Here is a 24,628-nt window from a genome sequence, read left to right as displayed (position 1 = left end):
CCCCCCCCCAACACTACACACATTATTTATTCAATATCTCTTTGCTCTTGCTCAATATCACAATGCGTCACGAACATGTCATATATTTACCGACACACCCCTCAATACGACGAACACGGGATGGTGTCGGTTGGTACGTTCGAGTTATATTAATTTTGTAGTGACTCTACACAAATATTAAACCCGTGCCAATTTACGTCACCTCACGATCCTCACAGACGTTCACCTGTCTGTTAAAAAATGGGATGCATATTATTTCTCTTTACATCTAGGATAGTATATGTGTAAGCAGCTGGGATGCATGCTATCCTCCAGTTTGGGTTTAGTTCATGATATCTTCTGAGCAATCTATTTTACAAAACGGCGAATCATGCAGTCATTTTGCGTCCTTTTTGACTGGTTATTGAATAATATTGATGTTTTCGCTCCGCACCATTTCCCGGGAGTTATATTTCATTTCATTTCATTTCTTTGTTTTCAATTTCTAATTGAGTTCATGAGCAAAACACAAAAGGTAGACATAAATGCTTGTAAATATGATTTGTTTAGGAAAAGGTACCACTCATTTAAACTGCAAAATAAAAACGCTACATCATAAATGTGAAACGTGTTTCATTAGACTAGGGTCTTTATTCGTACGGTATGTTATATGTGTATTGCGTTGTTTTCCCTACTTTGTTGGTATGTTAAGTGAAACTCTAATAATCCAGTGTTACAGTTATTTTTAATGTAAACCCGGATATACACATGGATTATGTATATAGTATAGCTTACATGGTGTAATCCGCCCCCTTATCTTCTATCAAACACACACCATATCTCCAGGCTAGAGGATGTAGCTCATCGCGAGACGCCTTAAAACATTTTAACTAATTTGTTAAATCGGATTTCAATGAGCGCTTACTTCCCGTGAACACTTCAGACTGATTAAGCCAATCTCAAATCATGCAACAGATTTACAGACAAAGGTTTTAACGTGGTGCAATGCATACCACCAGACATAAAATATTTCTGGATTATCAGACTCGTACATCCTAGTACTGCGGCTAGAATGCTTCACCGTTAGTTGTTCTATCCACAAAGTGCATCGCTTGAAGTTTAAAGACAAAAGGATTGTATGTTAATGACAGTCTGTATATAAATATAGGGAGGTTGGGAATGTTGATCTCGTTTAATATGAATGGTATTTGGAAACTCAAAGGGAGGAATGCTCTTACATAAGGTTTTAACTACAACACCGTACAGCTAAGCATACCAGTCTGCATTTTTGCTCGTTTAGAATCTGCACTTTCTACGGATATTCTACCAGTGTATGTGCGCAGTTTAGAAACTTCCCCTTTTGTTTTCTTTTACGGATATTGTCCAATCTCCCATTGTTAACATATCGAGGTACAGGTAGCTTGTCAACATGTTATGTTCTTTATCTGTCGTGGCACCTAAACTTTGAAAAAATATATATACATCCGTTGATGAATCTCTGAAGGGCCTGCTCAGGATCTTTCTTTCATTTCTTTTCTTTTTATATATTTACCAGTATACATAAAATTACAATTATGAAAATTTCATTTCATTCGTTACAATACACAAGTAGACATTATAATCCGTGTATACTGTTCTTCTTTGTTTTTAAGATATAAGTGAAAAGGAAACATTGCAACGTGTTATATTGCAAACAGAAACAAGCACTTATGATATTTAATATATTCGATAATATTTTCATATAACGTTTATCTTTACAATTATCTATCAGTAATAAGGTACATGTACATTATGTATTGACAAAAAGAATCGATTTTTGATATATCGTTTTATGCTTCTTGATTGTAGAACTACATAGTCCATTTTATAAGGTACATCTCCATTCAGTAAATATTACTCTAAATTAAATAAACCCATTACAAAAATAACAAAAACAAAAAAAAATCTATAAACCTATTACAATTTATTTTTTATATAAACCTATTACAAAAAAAACCACAATTATATAAACCCATTACATAAACCCATGAAGTTATTTGTAAACGTTATTTTTGAATTAAATGTAATACAACCTGTAAGTATGTATGTGTGACGTTTCGATGACTAGAACAGTACGTACCATGTCTCTTTCATTAGACAAATGACCAGTGAAGCGTATGGACACAGTAGTGTCAAATATATACGAGCTGGCAATATACAATCGACGTTGATTCGGATATAAAAGAATGTACACTTAGTTGGTATACATGAACGAAGTGACGTATCAAATCGGCAATTCGATTCGGCTACGATTCGGAAACGTCACACATAAACACTTACTGGTTGTGATACATAACCTTTCTACAACTCAAGGGTTTGTCTTCAATCACGTGTCAGTAAGAATTCCAATATATTTTACGAAGCTGATCGTGATTGTGGTTTGTTAATTTGATACCTAGTATGTGTATGAAGAGCTGTCTGGAAACTTTTCAATTTAGTTCTTCAATAAGATCCAAAATAAGAAAATAGATTTTTTTATTTTATTTTATTTTTTTATTTTTTTGCATCTCGATTTAAAAAGGTACATGTAGCTATCCTATATGACCTTCCATTGTCTGATTTGTTCAGGAAATAATAGTAATTGGCCTTTATACCTAGGACGAATGTTAAAAAGAAAATAGCAAATATCATGATAACTGATAATTATTCCATATTTATGTCTGAAGTTCAGAGGTGGTTAGTGTGCATTTGTAACAATTTCTCTTTCCGTTTTACAGTGGCAGTGGCCTCCCTGGCTGTTTCTCCTGTTTCGACTTGTTGTCCTTGGTTACGTGGTAGGGGCATTTATACCAGTCATCGTACCCAAAGACGCAAACGCCAAGCACAGCCTCCTCGTCTACCTCACTATATGGACCTATAGCATCCTCATTGCACATAATCTCATCGCCACCATCGTCGCATTATTTTATCATTGTATGCAAGAGCGGGATGAAGATGACTTTTCAGTCGGGATTGCATCTCACCGATATCATGTCAGTGGAAATAGAAATTCCACCTACAGTTCGTTTAAAGAAAATACGTTCCGAACTGATGCAGATGCTGCGTCTTATACCATAACCAAGGAATCCAGTGACGCGAACACTAAGTACCAGGCTGCCATAGGCACCGACCAATCCGATGGAGGGTTGTCTCTCAAAGCTCAATCAAATGGACGCATGAACTCGGAGTCGGAGACGCGGTCTGTGACAACGACAACTCCAATTATGTATGACGAAACAGAAGACAACTTGTCTTGCTTGATGAAGTTTTCATGGCTTTTGTCTGCGCTAGCGCAACACTTTTCGATCTTTGTTACTTTATTGTATTTCACGGCCGTGTTCCCTTTCCTAAGGGTACGAGCTGATCTCGTGAATGACATAAACTTGCACGCAGTCAACAGCTTCGTAGTCCTGCTCGACCTCGCGGTGAGCGCGCGGCCTGTGAGATATCTGCACGTGCTGTACCCTGCCATCTACGGCTGCGCCTACACTGTATTCTCCATTGTGTACTGGACATTTGATAAGGAGTCCAATGTCATATACGCCATCTTGGATTGGAACAATCCCGCCTTAACATTAGGCGTCATAGCCGGGGCCATATTAATAGTGGTACCGCTGATACAGTGCATGTTGTTTGGTTTATATAGACTTAGACTGAAAATATACAACAGTGTCTATAAACATTCTTACACGTGAGATAGGTTCTAAACATACTTACTTGATAGAAATAATTCTTTTCTTCCGTTTTTATTCAATTTTGTTTGAACATACATGTTGTATTTTTGTAAACACTATTTCATATAACAGTAGGGCTGTGCACACGGTACGTTAATTATAGGAGAGCTTTACTTTTATCACTAGTTTGTGTCATTGCACATATGTTTTACTTAAAGAGAAGATATACCCGACTTAGCTGGGATGTATTGAAAGGTTATCGGTCTCTAATAAATTCATTAACCAGTCATCTTAGTTGGTCTGTACATTCATCCATTGCTGCTGTTTCCAGTACGATTGTTCAAAGGCTCTATATACATATACAATACAAACAAATGGTTGTATTGATGTTACCAGTACGTATAAGTTGTACAAATAATTAATTATTTTGATAACAAAAAAGATTAAATTATATAACATATGTTATCACAAAGAAGCTGTGTTTATGTATTATAGTAAGCTGTTGGTGTCAAGATACAGAATTCTATCAAAGATTATTTATCTAACCTTCACGACAAGTGTGTAGTCGTATCTGCTGATAAAACCCAGAACAAGATTATCTTGTAGATGCTATTATGTAAACGGCCAACGTTAAGATATTTGTTGGACAGAGTTGCTCGTCCTATGTATACCAAACACTAATTTCTAGAATTCGACCCATCACATATACATGTACGCAGTCTGTTTATCTAACATTGACCAACATAGGTACAGATACTGATAATGCATAGATGTCAGTAGAAATGAGACTTCAGCCTCTTTCACTATAAACATAAGCAAACGGCCCAGACAACAAGTTAAACTAAATTTAAAAACGGACAAGGACCACCTCGTCTCTCTATCATGCACTGGGATACCACTCACAGATTTTGAGTTGCATTGATCTTAATTATTTTGCCACTTTTTCCTTACACAATTTGTTATTAACGGTTTAAAATCTGTAAACTAACATTTAAAAGCAACAGGTGGTAGCAATAAAGCCGCGTTGGCGATGCTATCTGCCTTTTCATTACCTAGTATTCTCACATGTCCTGGAACCAAGCTTAATGTCATCCATCATTTTGTGGTAATGCCATGAAATAATGTTAGTATTTTATTGATTGAAGCCCTTACAAAGAGTACAATAGTATATTTTATAAAAAAAACTTTTGAGTTCTGAAAAGTTTGAATTAATAATGCAACTTTGCTGTTTATATTGAATGTGTTTTGTATATTCTGTTGGACATTCGAATTCGATAGCACTGCGAGAGACAGCATCTGCATTATAAGCGATTTAATAAATAGAGGATATTTAATGGTGTCTTCAGTAATAATAAATATATTTCACGAGTGTGGCCTATATTTTGATATTTTTCACGATTGCACATCACGAGTGAACAATATCAAAATATTAGCCACACTCGTGAACTATATTTATTATTACTGAAGACACCATTGCGCACTCGTGAAAAATATCAAAATATAAGCCACACTCGTGAAATATATTTGTTATTACTGAAGACACCATTGCAAACTCGTGAAAAGTATCAAAATATAAGCCACACTCGTGAAATATATTTGTTTTTACTGAAAACAATTCAATCTACATATTACAATTTTAAAGCATAAAACATAAAAAATTAAATGAATTAAAAAGGGCGGGAATCAGTAGCGTAATAATTACCGCCATATGATAATGACGTCACGCTTGACAACAAGGCTGTGCACCATTTTGAATGGGATACTCAACTCAATTCCGACGTTTTCTGCTATTTTCTGGTATGATTGCTTATGACAATGTTATTAATTGTATATTTATGTAAATACTTAAGTGTGTGTACCAAACATTTACCATAGCAACCACTTATTCTACCGTCACTTCATTTGAATACGAACAAAAAAAAATCGTTGCCTTTGAATGCAGTGTTTAGAATTCGAAGATACCGTTATGATTGGTCAATACCAAAAAGTGATTTTTCACACTGTGAAAATATCACTTTTGATATTTGTCAAAGTGTGGAAGATATCAGATTTATCAAGTTGATAGAATCCATTATTTCAAATTATTATTTCCATTAGTAAAAATGTAATAAAAGTTTATTCTTAGAGTTGTGTACTATGGACGAGACTATATACTGAATCTAAAAGCATTTATAAACTGTAAATAGATGAAATATTGAAATTAACATTAATTTTCCTGTTATCTGTGTAATTATGTAAGATTTGTTACTTATTTTTAATTAAGATTTAATATTGCATATCAATAATTAAAACCATTTCAAAATCCAAAATGAAATTGAATTTGCTGTCAATAAACCACCGTGATGTCGTTACGTATGATAAATCAATCGAAGTGGTAATAAAGCAATTTCTTATTTTTATCGAATGTCTGGAGAATGTATTGAAATTGAAGTGTATTTCCTCATTTGCTTTGTTATTAAATCTTGAATTAGTAAACAGGTAAAGATAAGTAATCAATATGTCTTTCGTCTTAACACACGAACTCCTCCTGAAGATGGAATGTGTTTATTGGAACAAATTACTTCTAATGAGCAAGATATACTGGATTGTTGTAGTCTGTTGTCCTGAAGATGATGTTGTCGAGGGTTTCTAACGGGGTGGTGGTGGTAGGGGGCGATGGGATTGAATTTACGGCAAACCTACGGTTAGTGACTCATGATGATATGGTTTTTGTCTGTAGAATCTCAGGGGTGATAATGATAGACATGGTCACTGTTCTTTGATCGTTATTGAAATTTGTTTTTGTCAGGATTAAGTTTGCTGGTCTTAAATCGTATGTGTAAGCCCACTTGTTCTTCGGATTTCAGATTTTGTACAGATTAGGTTTATTTGTCTCAGATCGTTAGTGATTTCTGTGTTTCTTCTGGTCTGAGATGCTCTGACTATCATGACCTCTTTGCCAGATTTCAACTGCTGATGATTGACAAATTTGCAACACATGGATTCCAAAGAGTCTTAATGTAACTCTTTCCTTTGTTCATATCATGCCCTAGTTTTATCGAATTTTCCTTAGAATTATGGTGTTGTTGGTACTCTTTTGATTATTTGTTTTCGTTTTTATCGTAAGTGAGTGCTGTATTATCGTAATGAAGCTCAAATGTCTTCGATTGTAAATTTCTGTGTCATGATTAAACTCAGAGTGTCTCCAGTTCCTCGTTTGTTACTATCGACTTCGCCTTCCGATAATGCCTTAAAGTACTGTTACTATCACATACCTCAATGTTGCTTTACTTGGCCCCTCGTCAAAATAAACCCGTTCATTTATAATGTCAAATTGCACATAAGATTCTCTTATCTCCTCCACGATGTCCTACTTTATGCTCACCTGACAACACGTGTCTGCTTGTATGACCACACCTGCCCAGATAACCTCCATACCTGTCCCTAGCTGTTGAAATATCTCTCACACACAGGCCTAGGTAGCGCAGTATCGAAACGTAAATTCAAATCTCATTCAGAAATTTACCACGTGGGTTTGACGTACGCCTATAAATAAGTATATCTCACCTGTTGGGTTACTACCTGTCAGATTTCGCCGTTCGTTGCAATTCCGTTTAATCGTACCGTTGGTATTAAAGTTGGCCATCATGTGATTGATGATCTACAAACCCCTTTTAAGGCGCCCTATCCTACCAATGACGATCCGTCTACAGATCACTGAGGTTGAGTCCCCGGTACAGTGATACAGTACGCAGACAGTTATAGACCTACACGATATAACTCCAATGTTGGTTAGACTTTAATGACATTCAACAAGTATGTGTGATGTATTGAAGCGTGAATTCTCCTGGAGTAACTTCCGACTCTCTCATCAATACAAGACCGACTTTTTCACTTCCCAGGTAAGTACAGCCTAGTAAAATGTGTATCGTTACAGGCAAATTACTCGAAGTTTCAAAATGATAATTCATGTAATAAAACATTGCCTTGTAAAGAAACTGATTTGATGCATTCGAGAAAGCAATATATTATTTATTTCAGGCGGTTTGGATAAAATATTGAATTCAAGATTTTTCTGAAAAGCTTTTACTGAAGAAGTCAGAGGTAGTCAGATGTTATCGGTAGCACAGTCTTAAATAACAAGTTCCTCCAGAATAAGGTTTCACCAGTGAGAATAAACCAATATATAAAGTTGCTCCGGGTTTTCAGTGGAAGTGTTTTCATTAATTGCCAAATCATGTCAGTTTCCTACATTCACTTTTAATATCATGTCGCGACAACCTTTCCGATGGAAAATAGTGGTATTCTCATTTTTCACTAATATGTTCTTAGAAGATATCCCCGTTCTTATGGGAAAATACTGTATTTCTTTAAGATATATATAAAGGACGCAGTAATTATCCTTCTGGGTCTTGTTCAAGGTTTCATTTAGACTACTCATGTCACTGAAAAAGCTTTTAAGTTCGGTCCTACTCATGCCCGTGCATTACACGTGCAATCTTAATATAAATGACCGGAAAATAAAAATACATTTCTGATGATATGTGTGCTGTGGGGTTTTCATGTTTCCAATGTTGCACCAGAATAACATTGTTAAATGTCTGTTAGAGGGTAATTTGTGAGTCCTGTTCATACATGTTACTTGTTTATATAACTTTATCCATATTTTCTAATATATATTTCCTTCTGTGATATAACATGGTCTCATGCTAGTAATAATAAAAATGGGAAAATATTTCCATTATAAACTCTTTAGAATTTTTTTTTAATTAAATAAAATTGTCGACCATCTAACTTATAATTTGGTCTTTGATTTCATTTTTTAGTAAATTGATTCTACAGACAAGATTTTTTTTTATCATATTTTACTTTCTAACAGATCTAGACTATTAATCTTACTAAAGAAGGATTTCCCTTATAAAATTTAATTACTGTCCAACATATCACTCCTAACATCTTTCTATGATCTTAAAGTGATGCAGTATGGTAGATGTTAAGAAATATCATCAATATTTATTTAAAAATTCAAATGTGGTATCTTTATATGACGCATTACCTTACAAAGATACATTATCTAAATATTTGTATATACTTAAACTGTTATATGCTATATCAGTGTGGCATAATGCTTTAAATAAGATAAGTGTTTGTAACATTAATCTATTCTATTTGTACAGTAGCTTACGATAAATATTGACTTTATGTGATAATTAATAAAGTTATCGTTTGATTTAAAACCTTATTAATTAAACAACAAAAAATGATTTGAAAAGTTGAAAGATGTATGCTTTTCAATATTTTGGATAGTTGCTAATCAACAGCGTACGAGTAGGATGCGTTTAAAATATTACATGGCAGTGTTCTGTCACCAAGTAACGTATCGGAAATACATTTTGGTGGGGCAGCGTTACCAGTGTGAATAATAAAAGTTTAAGGGCTTATATAGAAGAACAGTCCCGTGGCATATCCAAAGTAACTCCAGAAAAACTATCATAAAAACTGTCATTCGTCCTAATATTTGTCGATGATAAATAAACATGTTCACATGTAGAATAAAATAATACCATAGCGTCAACAAAGAGCATGTGTAGCAATCAAATATTATCAAAAGCCGCAGAAACTGAATCATGTAAATTGTTGAACCTTAAACCAATTTCTAATGCCGTTACTCGTTAGATTTAAAGAAAACAGTGATAAATGTTATTAATCCTTATACACAATTAAAGAAACATAATCAATGACTGTTCAATCAGTATTAGCTTATGAGCATCTCCGATGGAAGATATCAATTTGTACAAAAAAGTAGCACATTCACAGTAGTACAAAAATCACATTCACAGTTATAATAAAACAATGTAGCACATTTACGGTTATAGTTACAAAGTGACACGTTCACAATCATAGTAACAAAGTTATATATTCACAGTCATAGTATCAAAGCAAAATATTCACAGCTATAGTAACAACGTAATACTTTCACAGTTCAAGTAACAATGTTGTACACCTACATTAGTAGTTACAAAGTTATTCATTCACAGTTATAGTAATAACGTTATACATTTACAGCTGTAGTAACAAAGTTATACATTTACAGTTAAGAAACAAAGTTATACATTTACAGTTAAGTAACAAAGTTATACATTTACAGTTAAGTAACAAAGTAGTACATTTACAGTATAGTAACAAAGTGGTACATTCACAGTTAAGTAACAAAGTGGTACATTTACAGCTGTAGTAACAAAGTGTTACATTCACAGTTAAGGAACAAAGTGGTACATTCACAGTTAAGTTACAAAGTGGTACATTCACAGTTAAGTAACAAAGTGGTACATTTACAGTTAAGTATTAAGGTGATACATTCACAGGTATAACAATATAGGAGTGCTTTAAATTTAATGGAAACAAATGTCGTTCTTTTATTTGCTCACGCTTTACTTCATATGGCAAGTAGTAAACTCGTTTTAGATAGTAACGAAGTTGTACACTCAATGGTAGAAAATTTCATGGACCAGAAACACGTGCATTGTTTACGGTTAGCCCTAAATGATAATGTGAGGTGAACATGCTTTAGAAAAAACACAATATATGAAAGGTTTGATAAATGAGGGGGATGAAATCCAAACGCCACTCCATTGAAAATGTTCCTGGAATGTATCTTCTAACCAGAAACCTGGCTCAGCTGCGGGCATTGCTTGAATACCTTTTGCTGGAAAACTGTCTTTTATTACCGGAACAATGTGCTGGGTTCCAGTGATGCAGCCACGTGTAAAGTACACTGCTTGGCTTTTTAATTAGTTTTCTAGTTTTTGCTATCGACATCTTAACAGATTATCAAACGTACAGTTCTTTATAGTACTTACTTCAATGTTGTTTGGGACATGGGATCCTATCGTTGTGATAAAAAAAAAATCCTGTATTCTTTTTAACTCTCTATGCTTTATTGAAATATATTCGAAAACAACATTGGGGGAGTTTTTTTCTTCTCCTTCTGTCATTAATTAAGATTAAAAACAAATCTGTATGATCATCAGCTCTTAGCTAGTTACCAAATCCCTTTGAATATTTCTATTACTATTTTTACTATCGAATTTCGCAATGAATATTGTTTAAACAAATAATAAAACAATATGTTCAAACACGGCATAATGATTTTGATTTTCTCAAGTCATTTTGATTAAATTTAAATGTTCATTCAAATAAATATTAAATGAAAATTCGACATGCTTTCATAAAAAAACCTGTAAAACCAGTTCAAAGTCTTACAACATTGTTAACTTGATAAACAATATGACGATTTTAAAACCTTAGATTAATTCATTAAATTATATAGGTCGCTGTATGAATGCTGTACATGTATAATATTCATGATGTAAAGTTTCACAAATAATTGTATATGTCGTATACACCCATAAGATTGCGAGGAGTTTTGTCGTGGTACCTTAGTAAATATCACGTGTACTCTACCATACATGTGAAGCCAATACAATCTACCAAACAAAAATAAGCATGAAATAAAAGTGTACCCGAATGATGCATATTTGCGGTTTTCATAAAAAGTACACGCGTGCCTTTTAACTTGAATGGAGAGAATCAAGATAATTTCCATTCAACCATTTAACTTGAAAAAAATCCCTTTGAGACATAAATTTCCTGCTTTCGTTTATCTACCTCCCCATTACACTTAAAACTGTAACATTTAAGTTGAGGATATTACATAAAAATGTCTAAAAGCTATATATGTACCAGGATTTAGCTATAAACGATACGTTATTTATGTCAACGGAATTCGTGATTTATAACAGATGAAAAACACATTAGGGTGTCACAGAAGAACTACCGAATGTGTGTCTTGAAAGTCTGTTTTTAATCCCCGTTGCTCAAAAACATATTTAATATATGTGATGATAAATTGTAATGTCATATTAATAAATATGTACTCTCCGTATCGTTGCCTTCGACTTAAAAACATATTTTATTTCTGGGCACAACCTTTATGTAAAGAGACCTGGAGATAGGACCAAGCTGAATGGCCATTTGATAGTTGATCTTGATCCAGCTTTCCCTTGAAATGACAAGTACAATCGCGCCGTTCATTGAGGCATCATGGCATAACATTAGCATATCTCTTCCCCTGCTATCGATCTTGCAATGTCTTAATGTTAATGGTGACTAACTATTCCTGCACACAGAGCCTTAGTGATGTTTAGTAACCACAGCTCACAGGCAAACATTTAAATGAAAATACCATATTAACTAAAAAGAAAGGTATGCATAAAACCAGGCATATCTCAAATGAAATGATTAGAAAAATGATTTTATAAATAAAAGCAATGATTGGTAATTAATTAAGTACGCAGAGATTGGTAGTTTAGATATAAAAAGAATAACTTTAAATGTATTTACTGCTGTACGTTTGGACATATATCACATGGGGTACATGTCCTCTTTCTGGATAGTTGAAGATTTTCTTGATGTTATTAACTAGATAGAAACTTTAGACACACCAAAAACAACAGATAGAATTTATGATGTGTAGCATTCAATGATGTGATCAAACACAACTTTTCAGACCAAATCAGCAATATTTTCAGCACAAAACAATCACCAATGGTCATAGTTCACATTGTTCTTAATACATGGTTACCAAACTGCTACTGTCTGGGTTGTTTAGCAAGACGTATGAGTCCAGAACAAGTAACTTACACTACGTACAAGTTGCCTGGAAAAAACTTCGTCATGCGTTATACATACTGTGTTGCTTTCGATATACATGCTAATATACGTCGACATTTGTCGATAACTTAAAAAGAAGATATGAAAATGATCGATGTTTTTTTTATTGTTGGGCCAAGATAAATGGAAATCGAATTAACAGGAAGTCAAACATTGAGCAATCAAAATTACGCAAAAGGAATTCCACTGAGACCATCTAATAGCAAAAACCTTTCATAACATAACTGTGAACATTGACGGTAAAATAAGTTGTTCAAACATGACAGCATGGTGTCCGTATTACTATTTCATTCGTAGCCCCTCCTAACTTTTCATCACGCTGCGAGGAGTCCCGACAGTACAGATTGGGGCCAAGATAGCGACACCAATTGGTCGTTCAAATTTGATAATCCATTGGATTACAAACACAAAATCTACACTCAAAAAGCATTCATCCTTGCAAGCTTAAGATACTTACGGTAGATGCGCGTGTATGACTCGACCCAGTCTGTGATTGGCTGGTCGATCTGCTACAGAGTGTTCCATACCGAGGGTTGGCGATGATGTTATCCATCACGGTACGTGTGATGGTAATTATGGGACTGTCTGTAGGGGATGAAATACGAGGCACGTCATCGTGATAGCAAGACCTGATAATCAATTACAGGGATTTATAACAACTTACACAGAATTAAGTCAGTTCTAATATTTAAAAATATCCACTTATATTTCTGAAAAATTTCTTTCTGTAGTGCTGGTTTGTTCCAGAGTTTTTCATTGCTCGAATCAGTTCATTATATTATTAAATTACTTTGTTTGGAAAACAGAAAATTATATAAGAGGCATTGATGAGCCATCTTCAGATTTCTTCGTCATTGGTTGTTTAGCTAATAAAGAGATGATTATCGAACTTTGTTTGGCAGGTGTCGCTGCGGTCGCTGATATCTTCCACTGGAGATGCTCAGAAGCTTATGTTGATTGAACTAGAGCCTCGTAAAATCCGCACATTTTTCAAACGTGGAGTCGTAAAATGGATTTACCTTATCAAATAATTTCTAAAAAGTCCGGAAATGAGTTGTTATTAGTTAGATATCTCATTTCTGTCGCGTTTTACGGGAACAAATTGAGTGCAATGCCATTTTACTTCTATCAGAGCTGTTGTTACGACGTCTTTATTACATGTGTTTCATCGTTAAAGTCATAACGATTTTATTTTAATAATAACTCGAATTGAAAAACATAACCATTAATTAGTTTAATTTAAAGATAGTAACCCTCTCTTGACTGACAGAGGCGGCGATACAAGGAAGGGTTTTATTGTGACTTTGACAGGGATCATTGGCGGAGATTCACAATCGTATATTTTCAAGATATATGGGCGGATACCTGACACGGACCAAGCCAATTACTGGGCCAGAGTTTCACGAACGATTCCTAGTTGCTTTAGATATGTATTTACCTTAAGCAATTTTTTAGCAGTGCTAATGGAGAAATTTTAGATATGGAAAAATCATTAAGAAGACAAGGCTTGTTACCGAAGAATTGTTCTTTCAAATTGTAGTTCACTTCAAACACCATGCAATGCAATGAGCAAAAGAAAAATGGCATATATGGGGTGACAGGAAGTCATACAATACGTTTTGTTTTTATAAACTGCTGTTAATATCCATTCTTTTATCGTCAATTGTGGAGCAAGAGCTGAAAAAAATGATACGATAACGATCGAGGTATATAAGTACACTCATTTTTGTATTAATGTGTTTAAGATTTCTGTATTCGTTTGAGGTCGAGAATGTCATCAGAACTATCGAAACCACATATGTCTCGATTAGATAATATATAATGGTTATCTAACAAATATATTTGTAAACAGTACGCATGCCCCGGTGACCTACTTTTAACAGCGAAAAAGGTTACGTGGGTAAGATAACACGATCAAACTCAAGTCGATATCGAGATACCATTTACGTTCACCATAATAGATCGTTTTACATATCATACAATGACTGGAAGGTAAGCGCATACTTTGGTTTCCACAGTACAGCCAGGACGGGTTATCATGACACAGGGCAGTCTCATTGTGTCACGAGAGTGTTGCCAAATAACAACACGAAAGTGAACTACACGCATGTAAGGCGTAGGTACAGTGCATTGATTGTTGTTGTATCCTCTCCTTTTTGTTATCTTTTGAAATTCGCAATTTGGAGGAACAAATAGTCTTTATTTTAAAGTGATATCGGGCTTCTGAAAAGTTTAGGAGACTTTAATTTTAAAATGACTTCCCATCAATATTCGGCAATATTTCACTTATTAAAAAATATGAAGTATTATGTTTGTTTTTCTAGGAGACCTGCTATTTTTTTTTATACCCTCTTAAAAAGATAAAAGGCCAGATTTGTTTTCTACTTTTTATGCACCCGTTATATATAGAGCTATTATACAGCTTATATTTATTACAGCAACGAACACCTGCAAGAGGTTCTTTCGATTGAGTAAACGATAAATGATGTACATATTAACAGTACATGTTAAGGGATGGGTAATCCTACAATCCCTTTATTTGAAAATAGATACGTCCTATTTAATGCGAAGAGATCACAATGGTTAACGCCCATTTGGAAGGGGTTTTAAAGCGTTTTAAAACGGCAAAGATGTTGTTATATCATCGTACATTAATTATTGTCAATGTATAACAATAAGGAATTATAACAAAAATGACAAAAATGACAAAAGTACGAGACAGCCTGACGTCACCAAAATAGTTGCTACTTACGGTTCTCTCTCCCTCGTTATTATAGTCCTAATTGTGAACGAAATTTCTCCTAGTAAATATTTATAGAGGACTTGGCAGTTACCAGGTAACTATTGATGTGGGAATTTATTTTACCAAATGAAAATAAAACGAAGCCATAAATAGTTATTGAAGAAGAGCGAACATAGAATCTAATTGAGAATGACGTACCCTGTAAGACTTCTGGCACGTCACTGTATACATTTATCTCTTATAAATCCTCTGCCTTTCCATTACTCGAAAGTCGAATGTCTACTTTCACAACTTGTATGTCTCGGCTCGGACTTCTGAACCTGACCAAAAGTAAACCTTTGCGAACACATGCCTGATTACATCTCTGCACAGGGAAAACGAACCGCACGTGTTAACCGATATTATGACTTGAGGCGTATTTACACAAACCTTCAAACGTAAGTTTCCGTGTTGCCATTCGAACGGAGTATAGATATAACGAGACCTCCCTACTAAGCTATCCAATTCATTAGGAAAACCTTCAAAGTAAGGGCACAACGAGCTTCGGGCCAGATCCTAGATAAGGAGTGGCTGGTCACGGGTAGTCAATGTTTCTTGGTTCCCAAGTCTAGAATCACTGGTAAATTAATCGGTTTAAATTGTATGCAGCAGATAGCTTTTTATATCAAATTTCCAATATAAACATTTCGGCCAGATGTAAAATTCCGTATCTATATAACCTCAAAAGTTGAATCGGTGTGATATGTATTTACAATCGCTTGTTAGCCCTTATACCGGTTGGAAACAGTGATAATAGCCGTTATTATCAGCAAATCGGCGTTCTCAAATTACACACAATAAACGTTTTTGAACTTTCATCTAGTGAATCAGTATATAATTTATTTCCATCTTTTAAGATATAATGTTTACACGAAGTATGTCTCGGGAGGAAGGGGAGGGGAGGTTAGTCCTTGAGCAATCGTCTGAAAGTATTTATATATCAATTCATAACAAACTTGAGTCCTATATAACTGAGGTCCTGTATATTTGATAAACGGGTCAACATAACAAAATGTAATAAAATCGTATATGATCAAGTCTCTTGTTTACAACCCCCACCCCTAAGAAGGAAGTATGTTTCAATTAAATGTAATATTAAAATATAATTGATTTTACATAACTGATATATTATCAAATGTGTTGTGTTAATACTGGGTTTGACTTATAGGAAATGCTTACCCTTGGAGACCAAACAATATATTACTTTATTGTATTGTATTGGTAAGGAAGTCTTCCATTTTCTAATCTTTCTCCTCTGTTTCATTTTTTGTCTTTCCTATCGCGCATGCGTCCTGATTATTTCTATGAGTGCTGACGCTGTGGTATCTTTAATGATTCACATTCTATTAAACGTCATCAGGGGCTGGTTAGAGATGCCGAGTAGTAATACGACCACACGTACGACTCATTGGCTGGTCGTTGAATATATCATTAAGGTGTAATTACATTTCCATAACGATTTGACTATAACAAAGTAATTATGACCCCAAACTGATAGTGGGTGCATTTACTTTAGTACAGCGTAGTGCGAAACATCGCAACAGGGTGCAAATACTCTGTTATTTGAGAAACTGTTATATTTGACGGATTTCTACCTATTTATCATATTACGTACGCCTGTTTGCGATGGGACATAGATAACGTTTCCACGATCTATATGCCAAGTACTTTCCACGTCGTCTTCTATTTCAGAATGGAAACCAAATTCATTCAGCGAGAAATCGAAATTTTGTTTCCGGAGTTAAATTGATGAAAATGCCGACTTGTTGTAGACAAGATATGAAGGGTTCTCACATGTGGGTATCCGTAGGCGGGTGTCTACCTCGTCTCTGTTTACGTCTGGTAGGAAATAGTGACGCCAGGTTGGGAAACAGTAAAGGGAAGAGGTGTTACCACGAAGAACAGGCTAAATTACTTATACCAGTGTATCGCATATCAAGGAAAACTAATTACATATATATTTACTTTGACTTACTTTACTAAACGTTCTATAAATAACGGTTTTTACTCTAATTGAAAGCATTTATACAATTTCTGTTCCTCATAAATAACGTTAATAAGAAGTTATTGAAGTCTTTCCTCCCACTTTCACCGCAGTTAGATATATCTATGGTGTTTGAGTACTAGGTGTAAGGGCACAAGTTGACGATAGGCATTGTATATTTATTATATCGCCCTTTCACTTTAAGTAAAACACACACAATATCTCACTTAAAAAATGCCAAAACGACTCTCTTTAAAAAAAATCCTCTGACGCCACTGACAATGTCATGATCTATCGGTTTAAACCATTATCACTTTTTCACACATGATGTAAATAAAACGACTAATATAGACAAACTGTATGTATATGATTAATGATAAAAATTGTAAACTTTAAAAAGGGTTGTGTCTCGTAAAACGAGTGTGAAATGGTCCATTAATAAAGATATCATAAATGACTGCAAACTAAAGATAAACTTATAAGGTTAAGCTAAATAAACTAAGTAAGTCTAAATAACGTTGATAAATCATGCAGATGGCCCTTCCAGGATCACCTGGCTTTGGTGAAAGCAGGATCGATTGGAAACATCCAACTGCTAATTAATATACTCTTATATGACATTTTAGTACCAACGAAATGCAATCCCAAAAGTTACTATGATGATGGGGCTTTAAACAACGTTTCTTCTATTGTTTCTATGCTATGGTGATATGTCATTAAAATATATTCCGTGTATGATTTCTACGGTGTTGTGTCGTTAATACACATCCCGTGTATTGTTTCTATCGTGATGTGTCGTTAAAATACATCTCGTGTATTGTTTCTTTCGTGAAGTGTCGTTAAAACACATCCCGTGTATTGTTTCTATCGTGATGTGTCGTTAAAACACATCCCGTGTATTGTTTGTATCCTGATGTGTCGTTAAAATACATCCCGTGTATTGTTTCTATCGTGATGTGTCGTTAAAACACATCCCGTGTATTGTTTGTATATTGATATGTCGTTAAAACACATCCCTTTTATTGTTTCTATCGTGATGTGTCGTTAAAACACATTCCGTGTAGGGTTTTATGGTGATGTATCGTTAAATATACTGTATCATGCATCACTATCATATCAAAACAAAAGTCAACTGGAATAATTGGTCATGTAATTGTGATGCTCACCGAAAACTATTGTTTTATTACAACCCAAAATATAGGTGCCGGTTCAGATGACACTTTCTTGACAGCAGTCGTAGAGTTGTAAATTACCCTAAAATCATTGGTGCAAATTCCAATTAAAGTGCAAACTATCGATGTTAAAATCTGAGAGCAGTTGCACAGAAGTCTTCAGTTTTTCAATATGTAAGCATACATTCCCGATCAATCGCACTTTACTAAAATGATTAATTAGTTTTGTATGCAAACATTGACCTGTATTTTTCATTAAAACATTAAATAGATCAAAAAGACGTTGAAAGTACAGTAAGTTCGGGCAGACTTCACTGGCAATTTCGTTACAATCTTTTGCTGAATATGTTGGTGATATTATTGCTCTATTCATGTGTATACTACGCACAAATGCTTTAATACACATTTAGTTTCCTGTCGGCCCTCCATCATGTACAAGCTTTTGATATCGATATATCTTCTCGCTCTGGTAATAACCCGAAACTCGCGATCACTTTCTCTAAATAACACAGCTCGGTTTGTTCAACAAATCTTTAATTTCTCTTCATTTCTTCATTATCAATTGTATATCAATTTCGAAATATTTGATATTTATCATCTACAACGAATACGATTGGTTGTAATACATATATAGGAAAAAACATGTACAAATAAAATAAATGAGAAAATGATTCTGACTGACAAAATGTGCTTTAGATACTTAAAGAATCTTAAAGTATGTCAATTTATGGAACTAAATTGGGAAACACAACTGATTGTATCATCAACGATAGCAGAATACAGAAGCAGTACACTCTTATTAAAGGCAGAGGAGTGCAGTTGATATAATTTATGTCCTAAAAGGCAGAGGAGTGCATCTGTTGGGTGGTCGAGTGGCGCAGTAGGTAGGGCACCAATACGACTGGTGTTCTATTCCCTGATCGGACGTGAAAAAAGTGCTGCGGTCACCTGCAAGACCACGTGGGTACGTGTTCCTCCCACAAAATAAAGACCCCGTGCTGACATCTCGGCCAACACGAGTGATTACATTGTTAAATAAGTCGATATAAATTGTTTCGTAATTTGCAAAATAAACTGGTTTCTTAGTGAATCTGATATGACTTGTAATGTAAAAGGCAGAGGAGTGCACATAACTGATAAAGTTAAAGACACGGGAATGTAGCTTATATAACTTGAATCCTGAAAAACAGGGAGTGCAGCCTGTATTTTTGTATCGTAAAATGCAGAGAGGAGCAGATTGAATACCTGGTATCATGATAGGCAGAGAGGTAAAGGGCAGAGGATCGTGGCTGAATTGTGATGTAAAAGGCAGGGGATTGTAGCTTATACCTTGTATTGTAAAATACAGCGTATAAAGAGATCCATGCATTTATCCTGTACCACTATTATAACCAGACTAAATTGATACGTTAATTAAACTGAGTTATTGCTTCATTTTGTAATGTTTTAGTTGCCATTTGTATTGTCTATGATTGTCAACTGACAGCAGATGAGAGGTTGTATATTTAGCATTTCTTTGAACATTTTAAAACATGTATCTTGATACCTATTTTCGGAATTCAGCTTTCAATTCAATTTAAATGTGTGTATCGTGTATGCTTGATAAAAACGGTCGTTTTTCTATTAAGATCAGTGCACGGTAGCCAACATTACCAATTCAAAAATCGCGTACGTCCCGCCATTATTCTTGGAGAATAATTGTCTATATTTTGCTTCACAGCTTATCTGAATTTTTACATGAGTCAATCCATGAAATGGCATTAAATCTGTCTTTCGATATTCATACAGTGGGGACATCAATCATCACCTCTACAAATATTTTAGGGAGCAAGTCATGCTACTTTTGTTTCCTTGCAAGTTAATTAATATATTTTTTGTTTTGTCAATTTCCCTCATTTCCCGTCTTTAAAGCAAACTATTTTAAAAATATTAATAAAATTTTGAATAGAACCTTCAATTTTTCGTATTTCTAGTGATTACTTTACGCAACAAAGTGGTTGATTCTCCTGGTGGACTATTAGTCCCAATGTTGGCTGTAGACTAAACATGAAACACTAGTTTTAGCAGAAATAATTATTTGTTTCAGTCTAAACTTGTTAATTTGTAACGTTTTAAATGGTTTAGAAGTCACTTCCCCCTTTTCGATGTGTTCGATCTACGTGTGTATCGGAACCCTTTTGACATAGTTGTTTCATTCTTTGGACCTTTAATATCACTGACGAAACCTATTTTGACGAAATGGCCATTTGGTGCAGTACAAGTTTTTGTTTTTTTGGCTTTCTGCATCTAAAAACAAAATGTCTTATTAGGTGCTCCATTTCTTCGTATTTCTAGCGGTTATTTTGTTATTGTTCAATCAACAACTTCAATCAGTACTTATCTGTTTTGGCCTATAATGTGCGTCTCCTTGGCGACGGAAAAAGTGGTGAAAAGCTTGTTACGTCATTGGTTTGTGTGAGACAATTACGTCGTTTTCTCAAAAATTGATGACGTTACTCTCACAAACAAATGACGTAACAATCAATTCAAGCTCACAAGTGCAGATAACTCTGCAATACGAAAAGACGGAATACTCCAACGTCGGTGCATACTGTGTTTTAAACGTGCTAGTGTATTAGTGGATTCCTTCAAATATAAGGAGACACTGAAACTTCGGTTGCATGTATGGCTTGATGAAAGGAAGTGAGAATCGTGCACACTTTCCAACTGCAGTTCACTAACTTTGTCCGAGGCTCACAAATTCCCTTCATCGGTCCAACGGAACCAGATAAATGTTTCCTAACTAGCGAGTGTCGTACTATGAATTTTGTGAATTTTGGTGAGATTATAAAATATTGCGATGGTAAATCTTTCAACGTTGATCTGCTTTCACTTGGTATTCATATTCAATACATCTGATAAATTAGAATGCGTGCACTAAATATACTATGGCGTGTCAAATATTATAATATAAACCACAAGATTTCAATATTTAAAAAAATGTTTACAGTAGCCCTATAAATCACACTATTTAGAAACTAACATGATTTTACAAGATATCCAAATGTTACAACGTTTTACAAGCAATACGAAAGCATTTCAAGTCGTAAAACTCCAGCCTCGTCGACTGAAGGTCAACTAGCGGAGTAACACTTTGATATGTAATCACTAGAAATGCAAAGAGAGGAAAGGCTTATTGAAAATTGATTTGTCACCGCAGATACCCAACGAAAGAAAACCTTTTTACAGCACTATACAGTAATTTATTTCGTCTATAAATAATCATGTCTAAACTGTACAAACCAATAATTTAGTCCTGTACTCTGTATGTCATGTTGACAGTTTAGACAAGTTTACAATACAACCGTATAACAAGTACTCCAAGCAAATGCTAGGACATCTAAGTTAACGTATGGTATGACATGAATATGAAACATTACTTCTTTCTGGATGCATCACGCTTTCGACAAAACCAAGTTTTATAACAACCACATGGTTATATGTGACTTATGTCGGTTAACATTCCATTTCTTCTTAAGTTCAGGTGGTAGAAAAACAATCTACAGTTAACCTCCGTCAATGTGTTCACCGACAGTTTCCTAAACTATGTCTTTCTCGAACCCATCAAATTTGGAGCTACGAATTCGAGTTTGAAATTAATCATCGAATCATTTTACTGAAATTGATTCCAAGGCCAAGACAGGAAACCTGTTGCTTTATCTGCAATAAAGAATAAAGATGTGCATAGCGTTGCTCAGACAGATGATATCAAGGCTATCACTATATACAACCAAGTGTTCTATCGCCAGGAACGTCTCACACACACTGGCACGCGTTACGCTTCAGTACTTGAACTAATAAACAAAAGAACCTAACAACCCATTCTATCTTCAGTAAAAATCTTGCTTTTTAATATAAGATATTGTTTTGGAAATCAATGTGATGGCGATCACTAACTAGAACATATGCACGTGTCATTAACGATAACCAGACCAATGTATATAGTTTCAAGACCGATTTCCTGATGGGAAATCAGAACAGGTTAAGTTGCCAATGATGATGTGTTTGATATTTTTGTTGAACTCTTGAACATTCCCTCCTACCTAGACATCAAGTTTTGATGAAATTGATTTCAAATATAATGTTCTTACTCGTAATGTATAAAATTAATGATGTGATTTATTTCTGTCAGAATTTATAACTTACCTGTATCAATGTTTCTTCGCTTGGTAATTAATGTCAAAATAGGGATTTATAATTTTCTTTTGTGTGTTATTTTATGTTTTGCCTTGAGTGTTTAATAATTGTATTGCTATCACGTACACATATTTGTCGTAACGGCATGTAGCCAGCTTTGTTATTTTGACGTGTTTTTTTATATTATGTTTTTGCTTGATGCATCTCAGAAAAAACAACAATATAACTTTGTATTTCTATATTTCTCGTTGCAGTGGCGATGGCATCCTTATGTATTTTTGATAGTTCGTTCCTTGTTGGCGGCGTACTCGATAGCGTCCCTGTCTGCTGTGTTGGCGGAGGGTGGCGGTCCACAAAACATCATGGTCTACCTCACGATATGGACGTACCTGACTCTGACGTTACATTTCCTGTTGGCAGCTGTGCTGGCGTTTGTTTGTACCTGCTGCACACGTTATGGTGAAGATCACACCAACAGCATCGTCTTAACACGAGTGAAAAGTGAACCCGTCAAAGCGGTCAACGGCTCTTTCCAAAAGGATGACGGCCAACAAGTGTCAAACACCGACGTTTCAGTTGGCATTTCATCAACGGCAAATCTTGAGACCGGAAATGCGCCATCGGTTGCTCAATTCCTACCTTGGCACTTTCAAGTGTGTTGGCTGGTGTCTATCGTCGCTCAACACTTCACTATAGTGGTGACAATAGTTTACTTTACAGCTTTATTTCCGTTCATGGGTATCCAGGGTATAGCTGTCAACGATATTAACATGCACGGGATAAGTACGGTCTTGGTCCTTCTGGACGTGGCCGTCAGTGCACGTCCTGTGCGCATACTCCATGTCATCTATCCAATGATATATGGCGTCGCCTACGCTGTGTTCAATGTGATATATTGGAGTGAGGACAAAGTTCATAACGTTGTGTACAACATCATGGACTGGAACAATCCCGGACTGGCGGTAGGTATAGTCGTTGGGCTGGCGTTTGTCCTTGTTCCTCTTATCCAGCTATTTCACTTCGGCCTGTATCGGTTGCGACTGCACCTATACGACCGTATATACCACACAAAGTGATCATTGTACCGGCTACGTGCAGCCACATCTATCAACGTGAGCATTGTACCGGTTACGAACAACCACCTCTATCAAAGTGATTATTGTACTGGCTACGAGCAGCCAAATCTATCAAAGTGATTAATGTACCGGCTTCTCACGACCACATCTATCAAAGTTATTGTTCTACCGGCTACGAGCAGCCACATCTATCAACGTAAGCATTGTACCGCTACGAGCAGCCACGTCTATCAAAGTGATTATTGTACCGGCTACGAACAGCCACATCTATCAACGTGAGCATTGTACCGCTACGAGCAGCCACATCTATCAAAGTGATTATTGTCCCGGCTACGAGCAGACACATCTATCAAAGTGATTATTGTACCGGATACGAGCAGACACATCTATCAAAGTGATTATTGTCCCGGTTACGAGCAGCCACATCTATCAAAGTGATTATTGTCCCGGCTACGAGCAGCCACATCTATCAAAGTGATTATTGTCCCGGCTACGAGCAGCCACATCTATCAACGTGAGCATTGTACCGCTACGACCAGCCACATCTATCAAAGTGATTATTGTACCGGCTACGAACAAACACATCTATCAAAGTGATTATTGTACCGGGTACGAGCAGACACATCTATCAAAATGAGTATTGTACCGGCTACGAGCAGACACATCTATCAACGTGATTATTGTACCGGCTACGTACAAACCACAAGTACGACACAAGTGTATAGTGTACCGGCTATGGCTGCGTCTATAAGGGAGCAGCCACCTCTATCAAAGTGATTATTGTACCGGTTACGAGCAGCCACATCTATCAAAGTGATTATTGTCCCGGCTACGAGCAGACACATCTATCAAAGTGATTAGTGTACCGGTTACGAGCAGCCACATCTATCAAAGTGATTATTGTGCCGGCTACGAGCAGCCACATCTATCAAAGAGATTATTGTACCGGCTACGAACAGACACATCTATCTAAGTGATTATTGTACCGGCTACGAGCAGTCACATCTACCAACGTGATTATTGTACCGGCTACGTACAAACCACAAGTACGACAC

At 35.4% G+C, this 24,628-nt stretch overlaps 2 protein-coding genes across 2 annotated transcripts in view; both read left to right on the top strand.

Annotated features, from left to right (window-relative positions):
- The window catches only part of LOC110446705, a 14,303-nt gene extending 10,345 nt beyond the window's left edge, over positions 1-3,958 (top strand). The window contains exon 2 of the mRNA XM_021491992.1: positions 2,736-3,958. Coding sequence (XP_021347667.1) covers positions 2,736-3,692 — 957 coding nt within the window. The 3' untranslated portion in view covers positions 3,693-3,958. The remainder of the gene's footprint in view (positions 1-2,735) is intronic.
- Positions 3,959-7,136: 3,178 nt separating this feature from the next.
- On the top strand, positions 7,137-24,313 carry LOC110446704 (protein rolling stone-like). Its single transcript, XM_021491990.1, has 2 exons — positions 7,137-7,552; positions 22,752-24,313. The coding sequence occupies exons 1-2, from the start codon at positions 7,469-7,471 to the stop codon at positions 23,571-23,573; spliced, it is 906 nt and encodes a 301-aa protein (XP_021347665.1). The 5' UTR covers positions 7,137-7,468; the 3' UTR covers positions 23,574-24,313.
- The last annotated feature ends 315 nt before the right edge of the window (positions 24,314-24,628 follow it).

The sequence above is a fragment of the Mizuhopecten yessoensis genome, unplaced genomic scaffold, assembly GCF_002113885.1.
Source record: "Mizuhopecten yessoensis strain PY_sf001 unplaced genomic scaffold, ASM211388v2 scaffold2929, whole genome shotgun sequence".
In the NCBI taxonomy this organism is placed as follows: domain Eukaryota; kingdom Metazoa; phylum Mollusca; class Bivalvia; order Pectinida; family Pectinidae; genus Mizuhopecten; species Mizuhopecten yessoensis.
This window is presented reverse-complemented; position numbering and strand designations above follow the sequence as displayed.

Bases quoted from the DNA above. Each gene is read 5' to 3' on its own strand.
- LOC110446704 (XM_021491990.1), top strand. From the start codon at position 7,469: ATGTGTGATGTATTGAAGCGTGAATTCTCCTGGAGTAACTTCCGACTC. The intron at 7,553-22,751 runs GTAAGTACAGCC...TTCTCGTTGCAG, and splicing joins CCGACTTTTTCACTTCCCAG to TGGCGATGGCATCCTTATGT.